At 42.1% G+C, this 21296-nt stretch overlaps 1 protein-coding gene across 1 annotated transcript in view; it reads right to left on the bottom strand.

The window, feature by feature from the left end:
• Positions 1-4364: 4364 nt before the first annotated feature.
• RRM2B (ribonucleotide reductase regulatory TP53 inducible subunit M2B) overlaps positions 4365-21296 on the bottom strand; it is a 29134-nt gene continuing 12202 nt past the window's right edge. Inside the window, exons 4-9 of the mRNA XM_072154630.1 lie at positions 13018-13151; positions 12147-12241; positions 11104-11237; positions 8408-8512; positions 6817-6930; positions 4365-4801 (exon numbers count right to left, since the gene is read on the bottom strand). Of these exons, the coding sequence (XP_072010731.1) occupies positions 4649-4801; positions 6817-6930; positions 8408-8512; positions 11104-11237; positions 12147-12241; positions 13018-13151 (735 nt within the window). The 3' untranslated portion in view covers positions 4365-4648. The remainder of the gene's footprint in view (positions 4802-6816; positions 6931-8407; positions 8513-11103; positions 11238-12146; positions 12242-13017; positions 13152-21296) is intronic.

Raw genomic sequence — 21296 nt, 5'->3', positions numbered from 1 at the left:
ATGGATAATTGTCAGGCTGTGCAAGATGTAGGACACAAAGTATATCAATTTTTTTTAAGGTTTCCCTTAAATCCTTCTGCACATAAAAGGATACAATAAAACAATTATATATATATCAATATGTATATAATGTGACAGTGAATGTAATATTATGGAACCCGCCCTGACATTCACCAAAACTTTATCATCTTCTGCAGCCGTTTTCTATAACGTTGCTGCCACCTTCTGGGGAAAAGTAGGTATAACTCATTACGCACATCACGTAGCAGGAAAGTAACATCTGGTTTTCAATTTTAAAATTTTGTAACAAAAAAAAAAATTGGCCTGTGGTGAAAACATTCGGGTCCGTTGGGTCTATAAAAAGCGTCATAATTAAGAACATCTTTTGGGGAGTTCTGTAATGAGCATAGTTCAGGTTAATTCTACACAGGGATTTATAAGACTCGACTAGGGGGACCCAAAATATTGGGGCACATTTACTTACCCGGTCCTGACGTAATCCCCGATCCAGCTGGTCCGACGAGGATGAAGTCCGGCGCAATTCACGTAGATTGTGCACCCGATATCCTGCATGTGTCGCTTCCCCGCTGAGGTCCACCGGAGTTCACCTTCTTCTTCCCGGTGTGATTGCATTGTCTTGCGACACAATTTGCGATGTTAAATCCTGTTGTCGGATCGTCCGACGGCAGGCCCCCCCCCATTTGTGTGGCATGAAAGTTGTCATCCGAAAGTTTAAAATCCGATCGCTTGCGCCAAAAACCCGTTAAATGCAGCGCACATCGGAAATCTTCGGGAAACCTGACACAAATGTAATCCGCGGACCCATAGTAAATGAGCCCCATTGTCTGTGTGATCTGCCTCCAAGTCGTGGCACTGGTCCTACACCCCTATTAAAGTGACCCTGATGCAGCCAGTTGTCTTACAGTCAGACGATCAAGAGGAGGAGGGAGACATGCAGGACACATAAAGAGGCAGCAAATTCAAGGCTGGTTCCCTTTTCTACCAAAGGTGGCCCAATATTGTCTGTGTGGTCTGCCTCCAGGATGTTCCTCTGGTCCTATACACAGTGCTCCTGCTGCAGCCAGTTGTCTTACAGTTAGACACAGGAAAGTGAAGAGTAGTATGGGGGGGATATGCACAGGAACGGTAAGAAAAGCAATAAATGTAAATATAAGAAACATTTATTTTCTTATATCATTCAGTTGTTGCATTTTTCCAGTAAAACCCAAAGAATATTAAATGGTGCCAGTAAGAAATACAATTTGTCCCACAGAAAACAAGCCCCCAAATGGATAAAGTCAGGCTTTGGAAGGTGAGGAGTAGAAAACAAATATCGGCCTGCTCCGTAGTGGGTTAATCTCGAGTCATTTGTTGTATGTAACTTCTCCAATATGTTCTTGGAAGTCTCAGTGTATTCATGTGAACATGAAAGAGGGGAGACCTTCCTCTACTCCCAATGCAATGAAGACAAAGCAATGGTAACCCCTCCCCTTAAGTTAAACCCCTCCCCTAAAATATTTTTTTAATGAATAAATAAGCAATCAGATGATTTTATTTTTAAATATGCAAACTTTTATATCAAGTAACTATAAACCACAGTATAACAAACGATATTCTTACACACATGTGACATAACATATCATAGCGTTTATTCATGTCAGTCTCAGGCTTGGAATTTAGCTTCTTAATTCCTAGAACCCTTTAATTTTTAGGAAGAAAAATCCACCCACCATTGGAAACTTAGCTTCCAGCTCAGATATGTTTACACAGCTTTTGTTTTACACATGAAAATACATAGTAAAATGACAATGTCGGTCAATGTGCGTGGGCGGAGTAATCAGGACTCTCCCTGTCAATCACTGTGTGTGGGCAGAGTAAGGACTCTCCCTGTCAATCACTGTGTGTGGGAGGAGTAATCAGGACTCTCACTGCCAATCACTGTGTGTATGTGTGTGTGTGTGTGGGGGGGGGGGTAATCAGGACTCTCACTGCCAATCACTGTGTGTGGGAGGAGTAATCAGGACTCTCACTGTCAATCACTGTGTGTGGGAGGGGTAATCAGGACTTTCTCTGTTAATCACTGTGTGTGGGAGGAGTAATCAGGACTCTCACTGCCAATCACTGTGTGTGGGAGGAGTAATCAGGACTCTCACTGTCAATCACTGTGTGTGGGAGGGGTAATCAGGACTCTCTCTGTTAATCACTGTGTGTGGGAGGAGTAATCAGGACTCTCACTGCCAATCACTGTGTGTGGGAGGGGTAATCAGGACTCTCACTGTCAATCACTGTGTGTGGGAGGAGTAATCAGGACTCTCACTGTCAATCACTGTGTGTGGGCGGGGTAATCAGGACTCTCACTGTCAATCACTGTGTGTGGGAGGAGTAATCAGGACACTCACTGCCAATCACTGTGTGTGCATTTCAGCTCCAGAATCTGGTAAAATAACAGAAGATGTACAATAATTTGAGGAAAGATTGTCTGCCCCACATGTTCTTCTATACCCCACAGATCTCACAAACCTGAATGTCACTTGTAATGAATTCCTGGCTGCCATGAATAATTAAGGCAGGAATGAACATTCTCCAAGTACAGGCGAATGAGAAGATTTCGGGTGGCATTTAGTTAGCAGGACATCGACTTCTGATGTGACATTTCCAGTTTTGGTCTCTAGATCTGAGGTGACAATGTGAAGTCACATAACTCTGAACTTTTCCAAAAGCTAAACTTCAATTTTGGGTGGATTTCTGTTTATTATTAGTTTTAATATAAATAACTTATGATAAAAGAAACCAAAATATAACAATCATACACAAAAAAAATGTAAACTAACCCATAGTCTGCTCCATTAGTCCAAAATGTCTCCCTACCCAACAATAAGGTTGTGTGGGGGCCTTCAATAGGAGCGGAAACTTACCTTTATGTCCTCAAACCGATGAAGCACTGCAGAAATAATCCTCTTTTTATGGATATGTAAATCAGCTTGCAAGTGCACTGTGGGCGGGCCACAATTTTTTCCCCCAAAAAAACAGACACTTTTTGCTTTTTGTCTTCGGCTCCTATGTATGTCGCCGGTTACTAAATATATACAAATCTTATGTGGTCTGATCCTTCTTCTACAATTGTATCAGAAAGAAATATGGCCTGACTGCAAGATTTGGACCATTGTTTGTAGTCTGTAACCGTGGATACACATAGGACGGCACAGGAGCTGAATACATGAAACGGGGACATATGTATTCAGAGTGTAGTATTTAAAGGGGTTGTATCAAGTTTTAGATTGTTTCTCCCAAAAATTATGGGGGGGGGGTCTGACTGCTGAGGATTCTCCTTCGATCCCCAAAATAATGGAGTACAAGTGGCTTGACCTGCTCCATGCTCCGATTTTTGGAAGTTCCATACAAGTCAATGGAGAACAGAATGCAGCTCCATCCTCCGCACCATTGAATTCTATGGGAAGTACCTTTGATACAAAATTATTGATAATTATTCTTATTGGTAAGTTGTGTCTTGGGAACAGTCTTTGGCATATTACTTAGCAGCATTCACTTAAAAAACACACATATATATATATAAAATGGGCATTCACCCTAGCACTGTCCTCACTTCTTCATTCGCCGTATAGGATGTGATATAGAAATTTTAAAGGGGTCGTCCACTTTCTGCTAATAATTGATATTGTTTGTGTAATGGAAAATTATACAATTTTCCAATATACCGTATTTACTCGAATATAAGCCGACCCGAGTATAAGCCCTAATTTTACCACCAAAAACTGGGAAAAACTATTGACTCGAGTATAAGCCGAGGGTGGGAAATGCATTGGTCACAGTATATAGCCAACCAGCCCCCTACAGTATACAGCCAGCCCAGCCTGCCCCCAGTAGTATACAGCCTGCCCACAGTGGTATACAGCCTGCCCACAGTGGTATACAGCCTGCCCACAGTGGTATACAGCCAGTCCACAGTGGTATACAGCCAGCCCACAGTGGTATACAGCCAGCCCACAGTGGTATACAGCCAGCCCACAGTGGTATACAGCCAGCCCACAGTGGTATACAGCCTGCCCCCAGCATTAAAAAAAAAAGAAACTTATATACTCACCCTCCGGTGGCCCGACGTGCAGAGCTGCTCCCCCGATGTCCGCGCCGCTTGTCTTCAGGCTTCCGCGCCGTCTTCTTTCTTCGGCAGGGCGCCGCCATTGCTCTCTCCGCCGCTGCTGATGCCATACTAGGCGCCGCCCGGGTGAAAGACATGGCGGCGCCCAGCAGAAGACAGAAGACGGGCGTGGAAGCCTGAAGAGGAGCCGCGCGGACATCGGGGGAGCAGCGCTGCACATCGGGGCCACCGGAGGGTGAGTATATAAGTTTATTATTTTTTAAGTATTTTTTACTCTGCATTGACTCGTGTATAAGCCGAGGGGACGTTTTTCATTGTCTATTTCCTATGGGTATAATTCAGTCCATGATCATGTGATGTCACGCTGGTGATACGAATGTGTGTCATGTCACATGATCATGGACAGATTTCTATCCAGTCAACATGAAAGCCTTGTATAGGAAGACAGCAAACAGAGGCACAAGCTATTACAATTATTTGCTGAAACTGGACAACCCCTTTAAATAAGGCAGGCATAACTCCAGACTCGTATCAGAAATCTGCATCCAGAGTGAAGACGTTATCGGCCGTCTGAGACATGACAGAGAAGCGCTGATATTCCGACACTCGCTTCTCAAAGAAATTGGTTTTTCCCTCCAGAGAAATATTCTCCATGAAGTCAAATGGATTTTCTACATTAAATACCTGGAACGTAAAGAAAAGAGAGAAAGACAATAAAAGATGATATCATGTAGAATAACAGACAGGATCTATTTTTTTAAGCTGGGGCCCCCTTTTATGTAGCAATGGGTATTAACCCCTTCTCACTTAGAGCTGATGAACTGCAGCAAGAATAGGAGATAAGTGTCAGATCACTAAGAGTCCCATCACTGGGTGCCCAACGAATCATAATAATCCTTTATTTATATAGCGCACACAGATTACGCAGCGCTGCACAGAGCTTGCCAGATCTGTCCCTGTCCCCATGGGGCTCACAATCTAATCAACCTACCAATATGTTTTGGAGTGCGGGAGGAAACCATAGGACCCGGAGGAAACCCACGCAAACACGGGGAGAACATACAAACTCTTTGCAAATGTTGACTTGGATGGGAATTGAACCCAGCGCTGCAAGGCTGTAATGCTAACCACTGACCCACCGTGCTGCTTATAGGGATTATCCCAGTTCCCGCACTGATCAGCTGTTGGGGCTGTCACTGTATGGAGTCCTATGTAGTAGTCAGAAGTATAAAGTGGAGGTCATCACATTAGCTACACTAAGTAAGTGTTTCTCGAGCGATACTGGCCATATCCTTACTGTTCTTTGCCGCCGAATAGCTTAGCAACTTTGTATCTAAAACCCCTGTATGAAAGAGAGATGGGTGGAACATCACCGCCACCTACTGACCTGAGTAGGTATTTTTGTGCATTTTCATATTTTGTTACTCATGTTTTGTATTTACTGTTAAACATCACCTGGTAGTAAGCAGGCTGTGCTGTTGGCTGGACGCCCAGAGCCATGTAGAATGGAGAATATCCTATAGATCATAAAAGGGAATCTGCCCTGGTTCTGGGGTTTTCTTCTTGTAAAGTGATTAAACTAGAGAATTGTATGTAGCAGTGCCGAGTCGGCTACTGCAGGAGTCCTGACGTGCAGACTGTGGCTGAAGAAGCTCATTTTCTGAGTCTTACAACCAGTCAGTTGGATTCTACTGTCTCCTTGTGTGTCCCAGGGCTACCCGCTTAACCTCACAGTCCTCACCCTGAACCCTCCTAATGAATGCAGTGTCAGTGAACTCTATTCATATCTATGGGGCTACCAGAATTGTGCTCTCCAGTGAATAGGTGTGTTTAAAGGAAATCTATCACCAGGATGAAGGTTTGTAAACCAAGCACACAGACATATTGGCGTGTGCCCCCTCTGGTAGGATCTGCTCTTCTTTTAGCTTCTTATTTCCTGATTTTCACAAAAAAAAAAGGGTTTTGAATTATGCAAATGAGCCTGAGAGCCTAGGTCAGTGGTGGCGAACCTATGGCACGGGTGCCAGAGGTGGCACTCAGAGCCCTTTCTGTGGGCACTCAGGCCATTGACCCCAAGATTGTTCACCAAACAGGACCAAATTCACAATCTTCCTGAAGACCCAGGCAATTTGAGAGATGCTGCAATCAGATCTATTTTCAAACGACACTTCATTGGCTGTTTGGAACTGCAGGAAAAGTGAGAAGGTGTTGATAGAGCTGCATTATCTGTGGAGGTCATCCTACTGGTCTCTTCATTCTTACTGTACAGAGAGACCCTGGCGAGAAGTTACAATGATAGTCTGAATGTGCCCTCCGGGGGCCGATATGATTGATAGATGTTGAAGGCCAGGTAGCAATAAGTTACTGCTTAAAATGCAATGTTGGCACTTCACAGTAAATAAGTGGATTTTGGTTATAGTTTGGGCACTCTGTCTCTAAAAGGTTCGCCATCACTGGCCTAGGTGTTTATGAGCATATCATTTGCATAATTTTCAAAGCCTTTTTTTCCTAAAAACAAGGGCATAAGAAGCTAAAAGAAGAGCAGATCCTTCCAGAAGGGGCACACACCAGTATGTCAGTGTGCTTGGTTTACAATCCTTCATCCTGGTGGTAGATTTCCTTTAAGACCGTCTATGTCATTACTGATGCAGAATATCTCCATGGAATGACAATGGGAGAAATATCTTCTCACAATTTACCTTTGAGAAGCCGAGTTCCCCCAGCAGCCGATCGGCCACAAATTCTATATACGTCTTCATTAACCTGCAGTTTATACCGATGAGGTCCACGGGTAAAGCTTCTGTCAAAAACTCCTGTGGAGAGAGGAAGGTAACGAGATGCTGATCCGGCAGGATACATTGGGGGTCATTTACTAAGGGCCCGATTCACGTTTTCCCGACGTGTTACCCGAATATTTCCGATTTGCGCCGATTGTACCTGAATTGCCCCGGGATTTTGGCGCACGCGATCGGATTGTGGCGCATCGGCGCTGGCATGCACGCGACGGAAATCGCAGGGCGTGACCGAACGAAAACCTGACGTATTCGGAAAAACCGCCGCATTTAAAAAACGAAAATGTGTCGCTTGGGAAGCGCTTACCTTCACCTGCTCCAGCTCGGTGTCTTCCGGTGCGTTCCGACGCTTTTCAGCGCAGCAGCGCAGCGCCACCTGGTGGACGGCGGAGGAACTGCCTTCATAAATCCCGTCCGGACCCGAATCCTGTTCAGAGAACGCGCCGCTGGATCGCGAATGGGCCGGGAAAGTAAATCTGCCCCATTGTATCAAATACAAGAAGGGTTATTAACCTTTATATCAATCCCAAATAGAATGTCGACCCTGTGACCCCTGATGTATTATTAACGGGTTACGTTCTGTCATATGTCCGGATTATAAACCTAAGGCCATGGACCCAAGTAATAATAATGTATACAGCTATAAGGAATGTGCTATCACATGCAAATCCAAGGAATTTTTCATTAGAACCTGTCACCATATTTTACCCCATTAAACTAGTAGCCCCCTCGGGTAGGATATGAAATGTCCTTCCTAGAATTCCCTCTTTTTTGTGAAATTTCACCCGTTTACTTAAAAAAAAAAAAAAATCTCCAAAATCTTGAAAATGACTCTTCTCAATTCATTTTCACATGAGATGAGTCAAGTTTAGCGGTTTTAGGGAAAGTATCACTTCGAAAGCCGCTACCCTCTGTTCTATAGCACCTAGAAACGTAATTTTGGTGTCGTATTAAAGATAAGAATCTCATCTTTACGATCACATCAGGCTTATGGCTTTGTGACCAGAGATAGAGGAAATGCAAATTACAGATATAGATCCAGTTGTTGTCTATTTTTTAACTTCCTTTATGTCTGGTTCTGTAGCTCCCAGAACCATAAGCTTTTTCATGTGATCGGAAAGATGAGATTCTTATCTTTAATAGGACACATAAAGCTTTTTCTAGGTAACAGACATCCAAAGAAATGGACTTCTGAAATGACACTACCCCCGGAAACCACTAAACTTGACTCATCTCCTGTGAAAAAGTGAGAAGAGTCATATTTGCTTTGGAGGAGATTTTTTTTTATAGGTAAAAAGATGTGATTTCACATAAAAGAGAGAATTTTTAGAAAGGACATTTCATCCCCTACCATAGGGGGCTAGTAGTTTATAGGGCGAAAAAAACCTGGTGATTGACTCCCTTTAAGGGTGGGAGGAGTTGCATTTAGCTCTTGGCTATGGCGCCCCCTCTGTCCGCCGTACATCACTGCATTAGTGTATTGTTCTGAATCCATTACCTGTTCTATCCTCACGGCGCTGACTATGATCTCCGTCACTCGCTGCTGGCTGGGTTTATTCACCAGGTAGTGAAACATCAGGCAGGCAAAATCACAATGTAGACCCTGAAGACAAAAGAAGAGATCGCAAATAACATGAAAATTAAAGATTGATTTTTATAACAGCAGTTTGTATAATGTTTGATTTCTTAAAGGGATTGTCCAGAAGTTGGAAAACATGGTTGCAGCTCAGCGCCATTCATTTCTATACAGCCGAGCTGCAATACTGGCACAGACCAGGTGTGGCGCTGTTTTTTTGAAGAAAGTCTTTCAACCTATGGACAACCCCTTTAAGGGAACATTTAATGGCCAGCCCCCCACACCACCAAAGCTGTCAGGTTCGGCCAAAGTTTATCTCAATTGTATGACCCCTTTTTTAAGGGGGTTTCTAAACATCCAAAGAAATTCAAGGGGTTGTACCAAGTAAATAAGTAGAGACGAGTGGACACCCCTGGCCAATCATAGCCATGGCTAGTTGTTAGTGGGCGTGGATTTGCCTGATTGGCTGCAATATGTCCGGGTTGGTGAGCAAACACAGAACCAGAACATCAAGTCCGCTCATCTCTATTAGTAAGTACTACACGGGATAACAATCTGATGAGTGGGGATCCGACTACTGGGACCCCAACCGATTACGAGACCCCCAGCAATCAAGAGAATGAGGGTCCTTTTTCACCAATGGATGGAGTGGCAGGACGAGCATGCATCCATTCAATAGTATAGGAGCGTCAGAAATTACAGAGCACAGCGCTCAAGTATCTCCAGCTCTCATTAAAGGAAACCTACCACTTGAAGTGGCAGGTTTCCGATGGCAATACCGAGCACCAGCTCAGGGTGAGCTGGTGCCGGAGCTTATTTTAGTTAGTGTTTTAAACCGCGGTATCGCGGTTTAAAACACTTTTTAAACGTTATAGCCGGCGCAGGCAGGTACGCGCTCGGTGCTTACCGTGCACGCGGCTCTCATTCACTTCCTATGTAGCCGCGTGCACGGTAAGCGCCGAGCGCGTACCTGCCTGCGCCGGCTACAACGTTTATAAAGTGTTTTAAACCGCGATACCGCGGTTTAAAACACTAACTAAAATAAGCTCCGGCACCAGCTCACCCTGAGCTGGTGCTCGGTATTGCCATCGGAAACCTGCCACTACAAGTGGTAGGTTTCCTTTAACTGTCCATGGCAGTGCTGGAGATACCCATGTGCCGTGCTCAGCAAATTTGCTATCAACAAGTCAGAGGGAGCTCATCTGCTGCAAGTACATGGAATTCCAACCTAATAACAGATCACAACTGAACTCCCAGATTCCCCGGGGTTCTGATGATCCGAACCTAGAAACCTACAGAAATCTATGTTCACTTGTGCAGAATCCCAGACATTCCATAAGGGTAATAGTAAGGAATTGTGTAATAGAAGTTGCCCCAGAGATCTGCGCCCTGTATTCTTATGCTTCTCTGTGCGATCATATACCTTACCACTCTCTCCAAATATATTATGTGTGTATAAAAGGAAATCTACCAGCAAAATCCATAATGCTAAACCAGGGAATTACTCATAGATCCAGGCACCGGGACTGTGGTAATCTTCTTATATGTGTTATCCATGGCCTCCTTCCTTCTAAAATCAACTTTTAAAATTATGCTTATTAGCCAAAAGAGATAGTGTGGTGTTACCAGAGCCCCTCCGTGCTCTAGCTTCACAGGCTGTTACACAGTGGGAGAGGAGAGGTGCTCCTGCACATTGTAAGATTAGTCCAGAGGGTGGAAGAAGTGCGGAGGGAGCAGGGGGAGACAGTGTAATAGCCTTTGTACCTACAGCTTGATGGTGCTCTGGTAACACCCCAGGGAGCCCTTATGGTTCATTTGCAAAATTTTAAAGGTTGATTTTAGAAGGAAGGAGGCCATGGATAACAAGTATAAGATGATTACCACAGTCCCGGTGCCTGGATCTATGAGTAATGTCCCTGGTTATTCATGATGGATTTTCATGGAAGATTTCCTTTAGAGGGGTATACCCAGGATAACAAAATAACACATTCTCTAATTCAATGTTATTAAATAAAATACAGCATTTCACAGATATAATTACAACATCAATCCTGATGTTTATAATTTGGTTGTCCCTGGATACGACCATAAACTCCTGTTTATGGTCGGTAGATTCCTCTGACATGAATAGCTTCTCTTGTACTGCAGCAGAGGGGCAGGAGGCAGAGAACACTACAGACAAAGGCACTTCCTGTCCAGCAGCATCACAGACAAGATTAGCTCTGTAGCCAAAGGGAGGGGGGGCATAGCAGTGCTGATTGTGTGTTTTATAGGTGAGGCAGCAGAGCTGAGTGTGTCATTGTGTCATTTCCTGATTCTGATCCGTCTCATCTCTCTTTGTGTCAGATACTAGTAGAATGTTCAGAAGCTAAATTAAAGTGCACATAAACCCTGTACCCTGACAATCTAAGCACATTATCAGCACACAGCATCTCATAGCACTAGAGGGATCATGAAGTGTCTGCTTAGAGTCCCCGCTCTAAGGAGCTAAAACAGCAATAAAACTGAGTAAAATTGTAAAGTTAGGGGTTAAAAATGATCTTTATTGTGTAAACATCACTAGGGGGTTGAAATCACTAGGGGCCCCTTTAATAAAGCGTAAGAAGATGTGCCGTTACCTCATCCCGACTGATGAGTTCATTGGAGAAGGTGAGTCCGGGCATCAGACCTCTCTTTTTAAGCCAGAAAATAGCAGCAAAAGATCCGGAGAAGAAGACGCCTTCTACAGCAGCGAACGCCACGATCCTCTCCCCTATAATACAGACAACAATTATTGTGCAAGTGACTGCTCAGCCAATCACTGGCCTCAATGGTCATGTGTGTATGAATGGCATGTGACTTCTCAGCCAATCACTAACCTCAATGGTCATGTGTTTATGAATGGCATGTGACTTCTCAGTAAATCACTGGCCTCAATGGTCATGTGAGTACGAATGAACGTGGCTGCTCAGCCAATCACTGGCCTCAATGGTCGTGTGTATGAATGGCATGTAACTTCTCAGTAAATCACTGGCCTCAATGGTCATGTGAGTACGAATGAACGTGGCTGCTCAGCCAATCACTGGCCTCAATGGTCATGTGTGTATGAATGGCATGTAACTTCTCAGTAAATCACTGGCCTCAATGGTCATGTGAGTACGAATGAACGTGGCTACTCAGCCAATCACTGGCCTCAATGGTCGTGTGTATGAATGGCACGTGACTGCTCAGCCAATCACTGGCCTCAATGGTCATGCATGTATGAATGGCACGTGACTGCTCAGCCAATCACTGGCCTCAATGGTCATGTGTGTATGAATGGCATGTGACTGCTCAGTAAATCACTGGCCTCAATGGTCATGTGAGTATGAATGGCATGTGACTGCTCAGTAAATCACTGGCCTCAATGGTCATGTGAGTATGAATGAACGTGGCTGCTCAGCCAATCACTGGCCTCAATGGTCATATGTGTATGAATAGCACATGACTGCTGAGGCTGAGCGCTGATATTAACCATTACAGTCCAATGGTGACTGATGCCACCGGGACCAGACCAGTAGCAGAGGAACTACAGGTCCTTCAGCGCGTGAGTAAGGTTTTTCTTACGTTTATATGGTGGATTAGTGGAACACCCCTTTAAATATATAAAAGTATCTAACACGTACCACAGTATAATACATACCAAATGAAGCTTTCCTGTTTGATATCCATTGCAAGGCCCACTCCGCTTTTTTCCTGATGCACGGCATTGTTTCAATAGCATTAAATAAAAAATTACTGTAAAAAAAAAAAAAAATTAAAAACTATATCAATATGAGACAAAATCCATTGTAAAATCCAGAAAGTGATTATTCTTTAATGGGCAAAGCTTGTGGAGCCCTGGTGACCTGTGTAACCTTTGTGTGTGTGTTGTTAGTAGTAACAGGATTGTGAAAAATGCATAAATATTCCAGCATTGTAGCTGGACTTAGAGCACTCTGGTGCACTGGTGTGTGAAAGCTCTTCAGTGAGCACAGAAGAAACTCCACGTGAAACTGCTGTAGTATTCAAACTGAAGCTGCTACAGCAGTGACTTATAGCAGGGGAGAGGGGCTGTGGTGAGATGTGCTAGTCCAGCCACAATCCTAAAATATAATGTATTTTCACAGTTCACCTGCTAACAACGAACATGGAAAACATAATCTATTGGGACTTTTGTCAGTTTGATGGTAAAAATTATTTTAGAAGCAGTTTTGGAAAACAAGGTGTGGACCAGGAACCCGATTTTCGGGTTCAGCATCCTCCTGTTGCTTGATGGGTTGGAGAGCAGCCAATAAAGCGGATTTGCTGTGATTGGTTAGGGGCGTAGAGCTGACTTATTGGTTGCACTACAACTCCGAAACCTTATTAGGGGGAGGTGCCGAACGGAGGACGACCAAACTTAAGGTTGGTGGAGCCGGGTGCCGTTAGCTCCTTGCTCCACCATTGAGCGTAAGGCCTCAGGAGGCGTGATGACATCACTACATCTCTCCTCCTGAGAGGGGAGATAGGGTAAGGCAATGAGTAAGTCTTACCGTCTGTGAGGATCCTTGATGTACGTCTCGATCAGCAGGCTGTACATTTCAGAGTGAATATTTTCGATGAGAATCTGAAAGCCGTAAAAACATCGAGCTTCTGGTACCTGCACCTCCTGCGAGAATCGTTCCACCTGAGGAGCACATGGAAAGGTAATTCCCTACTATACATGGGATCACTGAGGATAAGTACCCCAGGGAGAGCACCGGGGGTACAGAACATGCACATAGCCCCTTAAAGGGGTTGTCCCGACTGATTACCCCCTGAGGAAGCGACGGCGAAACGTACGTCGGGGTTGTCTGGTACAGCGCCACATCTCCTGTTCAATATGCAGCCTGGTTGGTATATATAGCTATTTTGCACGTTGCACTTTATTTTGTCTTGTTTGGTTTATATGACCTCCTACCAGGTTCCATGTTATTTAGATTAGGTTTACATTATAAACCCCTTGTTTACACTTGTAATATATTATATCGATTGACTTGTGTGTTACATTGAAACCTTATGTTTACACCTGTAATGAATTGACTGACTGTGGTTTACAATGTGATTGTACAGGAATGGCGGTGTACTTCTAGTCCACCAGGGATTGATTTTATGGGTTGTTTTTATTGCAGTGATCATATGTGTATTATTATTTTGTTCAATAAAATTTTGTGTTTTCCATATTATGGTATTTATACATTTATTTTGTGTACTTTGTTGTATAAGGCCTGTATATAGGTACATATTGTCCCGACTGATGGTCTGAAAAATGCTGAGGGTCCAAGTCCCCTGGCAGAAGCTGAGGGCATCCTGCATGTTCCAGGAGGAGTCTCCTATCAGTAGGACTAGGACTATGGACTAGACTAACACATACTATACACATCACATACAACCTATAGTATCACATCACACACAACCTATAGTAACACATCACATACCACCTGTAGTAACACATCACATAGAACCTATAGTAACACATCACATACCACCTGTAGTAACACATCACATACAACCTATAGTATCACATCACACACAACCTATAGTAACACATCACATATCACCTATAGTATCACATCACACACAACCTATAGTAACACATCACATACCACCTGTAGTAACACACCACATACCACCTATAGTAACACATCACATACCACCTATAGTAACACATCACATACCACCTGTAGTAACACACCACATACCACCTATAGTAACACATCACATACAACCTATAGTAACACACCACATACAACCTGTAGTAACACATTACATACCACCTATAGTAACACATCACATACCACCTATAGTAACACATCACATACCACCTATAGTAACACATCACATACCACCTATAGTAACACATCACATACCACCTATAGTAACACATCACATACAACCTATAGTAACACATCACATACCACCTATAGGAACACATCACATACAACCTATAGTAACACATCACATACAACCTATAGTAACACATCACACACAACCTATAGTAACACATCACACACAACCTATAGTAACACATCACATACCACCTATAGTAACACATCACATACCACCTATAGTAACACATCACATACCACCTGTAGTAACACATCACATACCACCTATAGTAACACATCACATACCACCTATAGTAACACATCACGTACAACCTATAGTAACACATCACATACCACCTGTAGTAACACATCACACACAACCTATAGTAACACATCACATACCACCTATAGTAACACATCACATACCACCTATAGTAACACATCACGTACAACCTATAGTAACACATCACATACCACCTGTAGTAACACATCACATACCACCTATAGTAACACATCACATACCACCTATAGTAACACATCACACACAACCTATAGTAACACATCACATACAACCTATAGTAACACATCACATACAACCTATAGTAACACATCACACACAACCTATAGTAACACATCACATACCACCTATAGTAACACATCACATACCACCTATAGTAACACATCACATTCAACCTATAGTAACACATCACATACCACCTATAATAACACATCACATACCACCTATAGTAACACATCACATACCACCTATAGTAACACATCACATACAACCTATAGTAACACACCACATACAACCTATAGTAACACATCACATACCACCTATAGTAACACATCACATACCACCTATAGTAACACATCACATACAACCTATAGTAACACACCACATACAACCTATAGTAACACATCACATACCACCTATAGTAACACATCACATACCACCTATAGTAACACATCACATACCACCTATAGTAACACACCACATACAACCTATAGTAACACATCACATACCACCTATAGTAATACATCACATACCACCTATAGTAACACATCACATACCACCTATAGTAACACACCACATACCACCTATAGTAACACATCACATACCACCTATGGTAACACATCACATACAACCTATAGTAACACACCACATACAACCTATAGTAACACATCACATACCACCTATAGTAATACATCACATACCACCTATAGTAACACATCACATACCACCTGTAGTAACACATCACATACCACCTATAGTAACACATCACATACCACCTATAGTAACACATCACATACCACCTATAGAAACACATCACATACCACCTATAGTAACACATCACACACAACCTATAGTAACACATCACATACCACCTATAGTAACACATCACATACCACCTATAGTAACACATCACATACCACCTATAGTAACACATCACATACAACCTATAGTAACACATCACACACAACCTATAGTAACACATCACATACCACCTATAGTAACACATCACATACCACCTATAGTAACACATCACATACAACCTATAGTAACACATCACATACCACCTATAGTAACACATCACATACCACCTATAGTAACACATCACATACCACCTATAGTAACACACGACATACAACCTATAGTAACACATCACATATCACCTATAGTAACACATCACATACAACCTGTAGTAACACATCACATACCACCTATAGTAACACATCACATACAACCTATAGTAACACATCACATACCACCTATAGTAACACATCACATACCACCTATAGTAACACATCACATACCACCTATAGTAACACATCACATACAACCTATAGTAACACATCACATACCACCTATAGTAACACATCACATACCACCTATAGGAACACATCACATACCACCTGTAGAAACACACCACATACCACCTATAGTAACACATCACATACCACCTATAGGAACACATCACATACCACCTGTAGTAACACATCACATACCACCTGTAGTAACACATCACACACATCCTATAGTAACACATCACATACCACCTATAGTAACACACCACATACCACCTATAGTAACACATCACATACAACCTATAGTAACACATCACACACAACCTATAGTAACACATCACATACCACCTATAGTAACACATCACATACCACCTGTAGTAACACATCACACACAACCTATAGTAACACATCACATACCACCTATAGTAACACATCACATACCACCTATAGTAACACATCACATACCACCTATAGTAACACATCACATACCACCTATAGTAACACACCACATACAACCTATAGTATCACATCACACACATCCTATAGTAACACATCACATACCACCTATAGTAACACATCACATACCACCTATAGTAACACACCACATACCACCTATAGTAACACATCACATACCACCTATAGTAACACATCACATACCACCTATAGTAACACACCACATACCACCTATAGTATCACATCACACACAACCTATAGTAACACACCACATACCACCTATAGTAACACATCACATACCACCTATAGTAACACATCACATACCACCTATAGTAACACACCACATACCACCTATAGTATCACATCACACACAACCTATAGTAACACACCACATACAACCTATAGTAACACATCACATACCACCTGTAGCAGTGATGGCGAACCTTTTGGAGACAGAGTGCCCAAACTACAACCAAGATCCACTTATTCACAGTGATGTGCCAATATGAAATTTTAAGCAGTAACTTATTGCTACCTGTTCTTTCGCATCCTTCAATTGTATCGGCGGTCTGAGGCCACCAGTTAAAAGAAGGAGGGCAAATTCAGATTATCATTGTAGCTTTTCTCAAGGGTCTCTCTGTAAAGGAACAATGGTGGGGGTCCAGCATGATGACCTCCAACTATAATGTAGTTCTGTCAAAATCTTCTCACTTTTCCCGCAGTTCCAAACAGCCAACAAAGTGTCGAATAGAGAGAGCAGCATCTCTTAATTTGCCTGGGACTGCAGGAAGATTGGAAGTGTTTGGTGAACTCTGTCCTGGGGTGATGGCCTGAGTGCCCATAGAAAGGGCTCTGAGTGCCACCTCTGGCACCCGTGCCATAGGTTCGCCACCACTGACCTATAGTAACACATCACATACCACCTATAGTAACACATCACATACCACCTATAGTAACACATCACATACCACCTGTAGTAACACATCACATACAACCTGTAGTAACACATCACATACAACCTGTAGTAACACATCACATACCACCTATAGTAACACATCACATACCACCTGTAGTAACACATCACATACCACCTATAGTAACACATCACATACCACCTGTAGTAACACATCACATACCACCTATAGTAACACATCACATACCACCTGTAGTAACACATCACATACCACCTGTAGTAACACATTACATACCACCTATAGTAACACATCACATACCACCTGTAGTAACACATTACATACCACCTGTAGTAACACATCACATACCACCTGTAGTAACACATTACATACCACCTATAGTAACACATCACATACCACCTGTAGTAACACATTACATACCACCTATAGTAACACATCACATACCACCTATAGTAACACATCACATACCACCTGTAGTAACACATCACATACCACCTATAGTAACACATCACATACCACCTATAGTAACACATCACATACAACCTATAGTAACACATCACATACCACCTATAGTAACACATCACATACCACCTATAGTAACACATCACATACCACCTGTAGTAACACATCACATACCACCTGTAGTAACACATCACATACCACCTATAGTAACACATCACATACCACCTGTAGTAACACATCACATAGAACCTATAGTAACACATCACATACCACCTATAGTAACACATCACATACAACCTATAGTAACACATCACATACCACCTGTAGTAACACATCACATACCACCTATAGTAACACATCACATACCACCTATAGTAACACATCACATACCACCTATAGTAACACATCACATACCACCTATAGTAACACATCACATACAACCTATAGTAACACATCACATACCACCTATAGTAACACATCACATACAACCTATAGTAACACATCACATACAACCTATAGTAACACATCACACACAACCTATAGTAACACATCACATACCACCTATAGTAACACATCACATACCACCTATAGTAACACATCACATACCACCTATAGTAACACATCACATAGAACCTATAGTAACACATCACATACCACCTATAGTAACACATCACATACCACCTGTAGTAACACATCACATACCACCTATAGTAACACATCACATACAACCTATAGTAACACATCACATACAACCTATAGTAACACATCACAAACAACCTATAGTAACACATCACATACAACCTATAGTAACACATCACATACCACCTGTAGTAACACATCACATACCACCTATAGTAACACATCACATACCACCTATAGTAACACATCACATACCACCTATAGTAACACATCACATACCACCTGTAGTAACACATCACATACAACCTATAGTATCACATCACACACAACCTATAGTAACACACCACATACAACCTATAGTAACACATCACATACCACCTATAGTAACACATCACATACAACCTATAGTAACACATCACATAGAACCTATAGTAACACATCACATACCACCTATAGTAACACATCACATACCACCTGTTGTAACACATCACATACCACCTATAGTTACACATCACATACAACCTATAGTAACACATCACATAGAACCTATAGTAACACATCACATACCACCTATAGTAACACATCACAAACCACCTATAGTAACACATCGCATACAACCTATAGTAACACATCACATACCACCTGTAGTAACACATCACATACAACCTATAGTAACACATCACATACAACCTATAGTAACACATCACATACCACCTATAGTAACACATCACATACCACCTATAGTAACACATCACATACCACCTGTAGTAACACATCACATACCACCTATAGTAACACATCACATACAACCTATAGTAACACATCACATACCACCTATAGTAACACATCACATACCACCTATAGTAACACATCACATACCACCTGTAGTAACACATCACATACCACCTATAGTAACACATCACATACCACCTATAGTAACACATCACATACCACCTGTAGTAACACGCCACATACAACCTATAGTAACACATCACATACCACCTATAGTAACACACCACATACAACCTATAGTAACACATCACATACCACCTATAGTAACACACCACATACAACCTATAGTAACACACCACATACAACCTATAGTAACACATCACATACCACCTATAGTAACACATCACATACCACCTGTAGTAACACATCACATACCACCTATAGTAACACACCACATACAACCTATAGTAACACATCACATACCACCTATAGTAACACATCACATACCACCTATAGGAACACATCACATACCACCTGTAGTAACACACCACATACCACCTATAGTAACACATCACATACCACCTATAGTAACACGCCACATACAACCTATAGTAACACATCACATACCACCTATAGTAACACACCACATACAACCTATAGTAACACATCACATACCACCTATAGTAACACACCACATACAACCTATAGTAACACACCACATACAACCTATAGTAACACATCACATACCACCTATAGTAACACATCACATACCACCTGTAGTAACACATCACATACCACCTATAGTAACACACCACATACAACCTATAGTAACACATCACATACCACCTATAGTAACACATCACATACCACCTATAGGAACACATCACATACCACCTGTAGTAACACACCACATACCACCTATAGTAACACATCACTTACAACCTATAGTAACACATCACATACAACCTATAGTAACACATCACATACCACCTATAGTAACACATCACATACCACCTATAGTAACACACCACATACAACCTATAGTAACACATCACATACCACCTATAGGAACACACCACATACCACCTGTAGTAACACACCACATACCACCTATAGTTACACATCACATACCACCTATAGTTACACATCACATACCACCTATAGTAACACATCACATACCACCTATAGGAACACATCACATACCACCTGTAGTAACACACCACATACCACCTATAGTTACACATCACATACCACCTATAGTTACACATCACATACCACCTATAGGAACACATCACATACCACCTGTAGTAACACACCACATACCACCTATAGTTACACATCACATACCACCTATAGTTACACATCACATACCACCTGTAGTAACACATCACATACAACCTATAGTAACACATCACATACCACCTATAGTAACACATCACATACAACCTATAGTAATACATCACATACCACCTATAGTAACACATCACATACCACCTATAGTAACACATCACATACCACCTATAGTAACACATCACATACCACCTGTAGTAACACATCACATACAACCTGTAGTAACACATCACATACCACCTATAGTAACACATCACATACCACCTGTAGTAACACATCACATACCACCTATAGTAACACATCACATACCACCTATAGTAACACATCACATACCACCTATAGTAACACATCACATACCACCTATAGTAACACATCACATACCACCTATAGTAACACATCACATACCACCTGTAGTAACACATTACATACCACCTATAGTAACACATCACATACCACCTATAGTAACACATCACATACCACCTGTAGTAACACATCACATACCACCTATAGTAACACATCACATACCACCTGTAGTAACACATTACATACCACCTATAGTAACACATCACATACCACCTGTAGTAACAC

The sequence above is a fragment of the Engystomops pustulosus genome, chromosome 5, assembly GCF_040894005.1.
Source record: "Engystomops pustulosus chromosome 5, aEngPut4.maternal, whole genome shotgun sequence".
NCBI classification, from domain to species: Eukaryota; Metazoa; Chordata; class Amphibia; order Anura; family Leptodactylidae; genus Engystomops; species Engystomops pustulosus.
The sequence above is the reverse complement of the archived record's forward strand: the minus strand, read 5'-3'. Positions and strand labels throughout refer to the sequence as shown.